At 39.3% G+C, this 9,893-nt stretch overlaps 1 protein-coding gene across 1 annotated transcript; it reads left to right on the plus strand.

The window, feature by feature from the left end:
• Positions 1–7,061: 7,061 nt before the first annotated feature.
• On the plus strand, positions 7,062–7,685 carry LOC108868544 (secreted RxLR effector protein 161-like). Its single transcript, XM_018651896.2, has one exon. The coding sequence runs from the start codon at positions 7,062–7,064 to the stop codon at positions 7,683–7,685; it is 624 nt and encodes a 207-aa protein (XP_018507412.2).
• The last annotated feature ends 2,208 nt before the right edge of the window (positions 7,686–9,893 follow it).

Genomic DNA, 9,893 nt, shown 5'->3' on the forward strand with positions numbered 1-9,893 from the left:
ACTAGCAACCTTCACTACTTGTGAATATAAGTGTGTGACAATTATGTGAAACTCACTTATATTCTAGCGTCAAATTCATGCATGAAAATTAAGCGTTCATTCTTAATAAACATACATAAATAGGTTATCAATCAAATAGTTAAACAAATTGAATTCACAACTTATGAAACGTAATTAGAAGTACTCAAATCATATTGCAAGCATAAACATATATTTCGAATCACCCCCTAGCCAAGGGGGGTTTAGTTCCTCATACTTACAAAACAAAGAGAATCAAAGAAACACCTAAACATTCCAACAACTCAAACTTGAATTGTATGAACGTTTAGGCCCTCTTCTCTTCCATTCCTTATTCGTACAAAACAAAGAGAATTGAAATTAAACATTGAAATCAAAGAAACGCCTAAACATTCCAACAACTCAATCTTGAATTGTATGAACGTTTAGGCCCTCTTATCTTCCTCTTTATTGTGGCACAAGGACTAAGGGATGTTGTTGGTGTGTTGAATGGATTGGGGGATTATGGAAATGGATGAAATGGAGGGGAATTGGAAGAATGGTTTTTGGATTCTAAGGGAGACTCACGGCTAGGGAGGAGAATGGATGATTTTGAGGAGTGTTGTGTTGTGAATGAGATGCGATGATTTTTGAATGAATGAATGCAAGGGTATTTATAGGAGGAGTGGAGATGTATATGGCTATTTGTTTAAGGTGTTTGTGGCTACAATGATGAAGAATTGCATGTGGAAATAAAAGGGAAAATGTGGTGAAATGATGAAGTAGGAAGGTGGAAATGCATGTGAGATGTTGGAAAGGAAATGGGAATATGAGTAGGCCATGGCATGGGAGTTGTTTTGTTGGTGTAAATGTGCCATGGTTGCAATGATGAAGAATAAAGGGTGCATGTGGGGTGGAATTGAATGAATGCAAAGTGAATGAATAATGAAATGAGTTAAAGAGGGAGAATGTGGTGAAATGATGAAGTAGGAAGGTGGAAATGCATGTGACTTGTTTGTGGAATAAAGAATGAATGGTGGAATGATGAAGAGTTGCATAAAGAATGCATGTAGGGTTAGCTAGGTTGGCTTTGTTTGGGTGCATGTGTGTTAATGGTGGTTTTGCATGTGAATTGATGGATTGTTTTTTATGGAATGGATGGTTCTTTGCATGGCTTTTGAAGTGATTGTGGGCTTTGGAATTGGAAGGAAATGCATGGCCTTGGGGTTGGTTTAAGAGAGAATGGGCTAGGCCCTTTGTTTTATGTCCAAAATGAATACAAGGCCTTCAAATTCGTCCAACACTTTGGCTCCAATCATATGCTATCCATTCCAAGCCCAATTTTGCTCCAAAATGCATCTTTTTGCTTCCTTAGCCATATGAACCTAAAAACACACGAAAATGGCTTAAACTACTAAAACAACTATGAATTAACAACATAGATGCACGAAAACAAGCTAAGTAAGTCGCCTAAATATGCTCCTATCATGAAGGTCGCTAGTCACGATCATGTTAAGTAGATTCCTGGCAAGAGTATCATGTTTTTCATAGTTACAAATGCCTTGTCGATGCTTATGATTTCCAAAGAACGTAATGATTCTAACTTGTATCTTTATAATGCTGTTCATATAAAGAACTTGTTAGGAATAATTTGTTTGCGATGCATATTCATCCAATTCAATGATTCTAGGGAAATCTGAAGGTTAATTTAAGCGGACCTAATTAACTTGGAGTGTCGAGGTTCATAACTCAATGAATTGATAACTGGAAAGTGATTTGCGTTGCATATATTTCATGTGTGGAGAAGAACCCCTTAGCCATTCCATCATCCATTGGTCTATCATAATTTGTCTTACAATTTGTTTTCTTTACAATCTGTCCATTTAAATTAATTTCGTCCAAACACAATCCCCCCATATTTTGTTTAGTCTTAGTCTTAATCTATCTTATTTTGAGTTTTGCATTCTTTGAGTCTAGTATAGTGTTTTAAACTTGTTTTTACGTTTTTGAGTCAAATCCAAGTGATTAACAATCCCTCCTAATCCCCGGTCCAGAACGATCCCTACTTACATACTTACTACAATTGACAAAAAGAGGGTTTAATTTGTGTGCGCATAATGTTCGCATCAAATTTTGGCGCCGTTGCCGGGGATTAGCAACTTTGCTAATCTCTTGGATTGTTTTATTTTCGTTTGTTTTTATTTTATTCCAAATTCTTAATCTTGTTTTGTTTCTTGTTTTAGGTATTAGTTTATGACTCGGAGTTCTCATCCGATTCGTGAACATATCTCGGGCTTTGACGCCGATTTCGAGCGAGAATTGAGACGAAAGAGAAAGAACCCAGAACCTAGCGAATCAAGTGAAAGCTCCGAGTCCATTTCTGAATCTGAATAAGAGAAACCCAAGACAACAGTGGGTGAAGAAGAGATGGCAGCGGACAACCGAACAATCAAGGAGCTTTCCGCTTCGGGATTGGACAATGCCGCACCCCTATGTATTCCATATCCTAGGGCGGCTCTAGACAAGACCGATGAGTTCGAATTGAAGTCAAGCTTGCTGCATCATATTCCTAAGTACCATGGGCTGTCCATGGAAGATCCAAACAAGCATTTGAAGGAGTTTGAAGTTGTATGCTCAAGCATGACACCCATTAATGTTGATGGGAATATTTTGAAGATGAAAGCTTTTCCATTCTCTCTTGTGGAAAAGGCTAAGGATTGGCTTTATGAATTGGCACCCGGGACAGTGACTTCTTGGGAAAGCATGAAGAGAGCGTTCTTGGAGAAGTTTTTCCCTACTTCAAGAGTCATTCTCTTGAGGAAGAAAATTAGCGGAACCCAACAAAGTCAAGGAGAATCTTTTTCGGCATACTATGAGCGTTTTAAAGCCCTTGTTGCATCATGTCCTCAACACCAAATGAAGGAGGAGCTTCTCCTTCAATACTTCTATGAGGGCCTTCTTCCCATTGAAAGGCAAATGCTCGATGCTTCGGCGGGAGGTGCATTGGTGGACAAAACTCCTATGGCAGCCAAGACCCTAATTGCAAACCGTGCTCTAAATGCACAACAATATGAAGGACTTGGGTAAAGGGACCCCCCACGGCAACAAGTGAATGAGGTAAGTTCTATGCCCGAAATTCAATCCCAATTAGCTAACCTTACTTCTATTGTTTCTCAGTTGGCCGAGGGAATGAAGATTCATGGACCAAGTGTGTGTGGCGTGTGCTCTATGCAAGGACATGCCAACGATCAATGCCCTAAACTCATCGAGAATGGAGGATGGGAAAGCGCCAATGCCATAGGTTATCAAGGCCAAAATCAGTAAAGAAATGATCCGTACTCAAATACATACAATCCGGGTTGGAGAGACCACCCAAATTTCAGGTGGAGAGAGGCACAACAACTTGGCCAACAAAGTGGATTCCGACAACCCCCGGGTTTCTTCGTTCACTAAGGCTACCTCGAGTGCATCTTCGTTCATTTGATCCAAATGCATCTGTGCCAACGAATCCACAATGTCAATAGCAAAACAAGAATGGTCCTCAATTGGATATTTATTGGTTTCAGAAAGATTAAAATTAATAATGTCCCCATCAAACTCGGAAAGAAACCCGGGGGTTGTCGGAATCCACTTTGTTGGCCAGGTTGTTGTGCATCTCTCCATCTGAAATTTGGGTGGTCTCTCCAACCCGGATTGTATGTATTTGAGTACGGATCATTTCTTTGCTGATTTTGGCCTTGATAACCTATGGCATTGGCGCTTTCCCATCCTCCATTCTCGATGAGTTTAGGCCATTGATCGTTGGCATGTCCTTGCATAGAGCACACGCCACACACACTTGGTCCATGAATCTTCATTCCCTCGGCCAACTGAGAAACAATAGAAGTAAGGTTAGCTAATTGGGATTGAATTTCGGGCAGAGAACTTACCTCATTCACTTGTTGCCGTGGGGGGTCCCTTTGCCCAAGTCCTTCATATTGTTGTGCATTTAGAGCACGGTTTGCAATTAGGGTCTTGGCTGCCATAGGAGTTTTGTCCACCAATGCACCTCCCGCCGAAGCATCGAGCATTTGCCTTTCAATGGGAAGAAGGCCCTCATAGAAGTATTGAAAGAGAAGCTCCTCCTTCATTTGGTGTTGAGGACATGATGCAACAAGGGCTTTAAAACGCTCATAGTATGCCAGAAAAGATTCTCCTTGACTTTGTTGGGTTCCGCTAATTTTCTTCCTCAAGAGAATGACTCTTGAAGTAGGGAAAAACTTCTCCAAGAACGCTCTCTTCATGCTTTCCCAAGAAGTCACTGTCCCGGGTGCCAATTCATAAAGCCAATCCTTAGCCTTTTCCACAAGAGAGAACGGAAAAGCTTTCATCTTCAAAATATTCCCATCAACATTAATGGGTGTCATGCTTGAGCATACAACTTCAAACTCCTTCAAATGCTTGTTTGGATCTTCCATGGACAGCCCATGGTACTTAGGAATATGATGCAGCAAGCTTGACTTCAATTCGAACTCATCGGTCTTGTCTAGAGCCGCCCTAGGATATTGAATACATAGGGGTGCGGCATTGTCCAATCCCGAAGCGGAAAGCTCCTTGATTGTTCGGTTGTCCGCTGCCATCTCTTCTTCACCCACTGTTGTCTTGGGTTTCTCTTCTTCAGATTCAGAAACGGACTCGGAGCTTTCACTTGATTCGCTAGGTTCTGGGTTCTTTCTCTTTCGTCTCAATTCTCGCTCGAAATCGGCGTCAAAGCCCGAGATATGTTCACGAATCGGATGAGAACTCCGAGTCATAAACTAATACCTAAAACAAGAAACAAAACAAGATTAAGAATCTGGAATAAAATAAAAACAAAAGAAAATAAAACAATCCAAGAGATAGCAAAGTTGCTAATCCCCGGCAACGGCGCCAAAATTTGATGAGAGAATTATACGCACACAAATTAAACCCTCTTTTTGTCAATTGTAGTAAGTATGTAAGTAGGGATCGTTCTGGACCGGGGATTAGGAGGGATTGTTAATCACTTGGATTTGACTCAAAAACGTAAAAACAAGTTTAAAACACTATACTAGACTCAAAGAATGCAAAACTCAAAATAAGATAGATTAAGACTAAGACTAAACAAAATATAGGGGGATTGTGTTTGGATGAAATTGATTTAAATGGACAAATTGTAAAGAAAACAAATTGTAAGACAAATTATGATAGACCAATGGATGATGGAATGGCTAAGGGGTTCTTCTCCACACATGAAATATATGCAACGCAAATCACTTTCCAGTTATCAATTCATTGAGTTATGAACCTCGACACTCCAAGTTAATTAGGTCCGCTTAAATTAACCTTCAGATTTCCCTAGAATCATTGAATTGGATGAATATGCATCGCAAACAAATTATTCCTAACAAGTTCTTTATATGAACAGCATTATAAAGATACAAGTTAGAATCATTACGTTCTTTGGAAATCATAAGCATCGACAAGGCATTTGTAACTATGAAAAGCATGATACTCTTGCCAGGAATCTATTTAACATGATCGTGACTAGCGACCTTCACTACTTGTGAATATAAATTCATAATGATTAGGTGAAACAAACTTATATCCTAGCACCAAATTCAAGCATGCAAATTAAGCGTGCACTCTCAATCAACAAACAAGAATAAGTTCTAAGTCAAACGGTTAAGCAAATTATATTCACGACTTATGCAACGATAACTGGAAGTAATCAACTTATTTCACATATATAATCATGGTTTCGAATACACCCTTAGCCAAGGCGGGTTTAGTTCCTCATACGTACAAAACAAAGATACATAAATTTAATCATTGAAATCAAGGAAAAGAAAAACACCTAAAAATTCCAACAACTCAAACTTGAATTGTATGAACGTTTAGGCCCTTCTCCTCCTCTTTGTTGCGGCACAAGGTGTAAGGATAGGTTTTGGATTGGTGTTTGTATGGAGGAATGGTTGGATAGTGTTTTGGAGGGTTGGGGAGTGGTTGAAATGGAAGAGAAATGCTGAAATTGAAAGGAAGTGCACGGCAATGGATGATTGGATGAGTTTTTTTGTTGGTTTGAGGTGTGTTTTTGTGTATGAATGCATGGGTTTTTATAGGGGGAATAGGAGAATATGTGGATGATTGTTTAAGAGTGAATGTGGTTGTTATGATTGAGAGTGCATGTGGCTGAAATAATGATGGAAAAACAGCTAGGAAAAGAGGGAATGCATGTGGAAGTGTGGCTGCAAAGAGAAGGAAAGCTGGAAATGCAATGTGAAGTCACGGCTAGGATGTGTTTGTGGTTGGAAATGCATGTGTTTGCATGTGAATGTTGTTTGTGTGAAGTGTGTGTGAATGCATGTGGATTAAAGAGTGAATGGTGGCTGCAATGATGAATACATGTGGCTGAAATGAAAGGGAAATGCAAAGGGAAAAGCTGGAAATGGGAGTGAAGAGCACGGCAATGGGATTCTTTGTGCTAGAAATGCATGTGTTTGCATGTGAACTGAAGCTAGGGTGAATGATGATGAATGCATGTGGATTAAAAGAGGGAGAATGTGGTGCAATGATGAAGTGGGAAGGTGGAATTTCAAAGGGGGAATGCTAAAAATGCATGTAATGCCCGGCAATGGTTGTTAATTGTGTGAAGTGTGTGTGGATGGTGGTTTTGCATGGCTTTGATGGATTGTTTGATTGGGCTAGAGGTTTTGCATGGCTCAAAGGATTGTTTGATTGGGCTAGGCCCTTTGTTTTATGTCCAAAGTGCATACAAGGCTTTCAAATTCGTCCAACACTTTGGCTCCAAGCATATGCTATCCATTCCAAGCCCAATTTTGCTCCAAAATGCTCCAAAATGCATCTTTTTGCTTCCTTAGCCATATGAACCTAAAAACACACGAAAATGGCTTAAACTACTAAAACAACTAGGAATTAACAATATAAATGCACGAAAACAAGCTAAGTAAGTCGCCTAAATATGCTTCTATCAGGGTGAAAACTCAGGGATTCTCATAGTTTCTGTGTATGTTGATGATATTGTGTACACTGGAAATAGTGACACAATGCTTGACAAATTTAAAAATGACATGATGCAGCATTATGAGATGACTGATTTGGGATTGCTGCACCATTTTCTTGGTATGGGAGTTGTACAAACCAAGAAGAGCATTTTCATACATCAGAAGAAATATGCAATGAAGTTGCTGGAGAAATTTGGACTAAAGGGTTGTAAATCTGTGGGAACACCACTTGTAGCAAATGAAAGGCTGTGCAAGAATGATAGAAGTGAAGCTGCAAATGAGTCTAAGTATAGGAAATTGGTGGGAAGCCTTCTATACCTTACTGCCACTAGACCAAACATAATGTTTGGTGTTAGTCTCTTGGCAAGATTCATGCATGGTCTAAGTAAGAAGTATATGGGAACAACAAAAAGAGTATTGAGATACATTCAAGGTACTATGGACTTTGGCATTGAATATGTAAAAGGAAAGTCAGCACTTCTTATTGGATATTGTGACAGTGACTGGGTTAGGAGTATTGATGACATGAAAAACACATCAGGGTATGCTTTCAATCTTGGTTCAGATGTGTTTTCTTGGGCATCAATCAAACAAAACACAGTGGCATTGTCCACTGCAGAAGCTGAATATGTAAGCGCTGCTGAAGCAACATCTAAGGCCAAGTGATTGAGATTTGTTTTGGAAGATTTCGGGGAAGAACAGGTTGAACCTACTGTGCTAATGTGTGATAACACTTCAGTAATAGTTATTGCTAAGAATCCTATGTTTCATTAGAAAACAAGATACATCAGCAGAAAATTTCACTTCATCAGAGATGCAATACAAGAAAATGAGATTGAGCTTATTTATTGCGAATCTGAAGAACAAATGGCAGATATCTTGACTAAGGCCCTACCAAAGGAAAAGTTCAATTATTTCAAAGAGATGCTAGGAGTCAAATTAGCTGCCGGCTTAGATGCGAGTGTTGATGTTTAAGCTTTACAGCTGCCTTCTGATTCAAGTTTCTTGTTTTCCTTTGTAATTCAAAATAGTTGTTCTTAGTTTGTAATGTAGGGCTCAGATTAAATCAAAGCTAATAGGCTAGATGTGTGTCACATGGTATAACAACTCACTTATAAATGAGCATGTGTTGTGCACATGAGTGTGTGAGGTGGATGAGTGAGTGCGCCTTCAAACGGCTATATCTCACCCCCCCCCCCCCCAACTCTATGCTTCTAGATGTATCAATTCAGTTATAGCTGAATAGAATCAAAAAGGAGAAATTTCTCCGTCTTCTTCGCACCTTCATTTCTTCATGCTTTCTGAGAAAAAATCATAATCTTATTGATTTCTTTTGATTTGTGCTCTGATACTTCATAAAAACTACATACCCATAGTACATACAGATATCTGCGAATATAAAAACTACATGCCCATACAAAAACATAAACTCTATCATGTTTAATGTGCATAATTAATTAAACATATGTAGATTTGAAGGAGGATTAATGATTTTACAAAAATAAAAAAAATAAAAAAGGGACTAATATTCTAAATGCATCGCTTGTTATATGAGAATTCAGAATTTCCACGTTTTGTAATTAATTTGGTTGATTCATGTTTCTCTCACTCCATAAAATTTTCTTCTAAGTTGATATAGGAAATAATTTGGCAAGTTTTCTTAATCTTAACAACATTTTTCAATTTAAATATGACACACCCCGACCCGGAATGTCCACTAGGACTCCGAATCGAGCTGTGCTGGCCGACACCTGGAAGGTGACGAAGCCATAAAGTGTGATAATGTGTAAAATGCGAATAAATTTAAACCTAAAAGTGCCTATATACACGAGTGCGTGGTGAGCGGTTTTGGACCCATTTCACGCGTGATACAGAGCATAAGAAAAGTACAGTGAGGTAAGATAATAATTATACTATCATAAGGAGCCACCTGAACTGGGGAGTGTCACAATTCCTCATCGATACAAAACTTTGCTACTAGAACCTGGAGGGGTGCAAAAATAGAAAGTGTGAGTGAGAAACACAAAGATTTTCAAAATCATTTCAATTATCAAAGGTAGTAACCCCTCGCTGTAAAACCTATATAGTTTCTAGAAAATCATACTACGTATAAGTATGAAATCAAAAGTATACTAATAGCAAATCCAGAAGTATACCACGACACAACATCTCATTAGCAATATAAATAATCATGTGCTTAATAACCTATACTAGCACGTAAGTCGGAGTCACCTATGGTGACCTGTACGACTGCACCTATATCTCATCAATCAAGGCTAGTACATAAGTTGGAGTCACTTGTAGTGATTTGTACGACTCATCCATATCTCATCAATCAATATCCAAGTAATATGTCAGCCGGATCCACCTCTTATGGCCTGTATGGCTAAACCCATAGCTCATCACATATCCAAGTAATATGTCAGCCGAATCCACATCTCATGGCCTGTATGGCTAAACCCATAGCTCATCACATATCCAAGTAATATGTCAACCGGATCCACCTCTCGTGGCCTGTACGGCTAAACCCATAGTGCATCACATATCCAAATAATATGTCAGCTGGATCCACCTCTCGTGGCCTATACGGCTGGACCCATAGCTCATCACATGTCCCTACACATGAGTTGGAACCACTTCTAGTGGTTTGTACAACAGGACTGGGTGTAAATAAGTACGCTCAAGTGCTACGATCATGTGAAGACTATGTGAATAATCGCGGGTTACCTACGAGTCGGAACCACCTGTACTGGTCTGTACGACAGAACTATGCACCCACCTTGGATCCAAGGTGAGCATAAGGTGTGGGAGGTGAACATCACGTGAAGGACTATGCCCTGGCTGATGCGAGATTTACTTGACACTCAAATTAAA

This window comes from the organism of the source record quoted next, unplaced genomic scaffold (assembly GCF_019419815.1).
Source record: "Pyrus x bretschneideri cultivar Hongxiangsu unplaced genomic scaffold, Pyrus_bretschneideri_v1 Contig89, whole genome shotgun sequence".
In the NCBI taxonomy this organism is placed as follows: domain Eukaryota; kingdom Viridiplantae; phylum Streptophyta; class Magnoliopsida; order Rosales; family Rosaceae; genus Pyrus; species Pyrus x bretschneideri.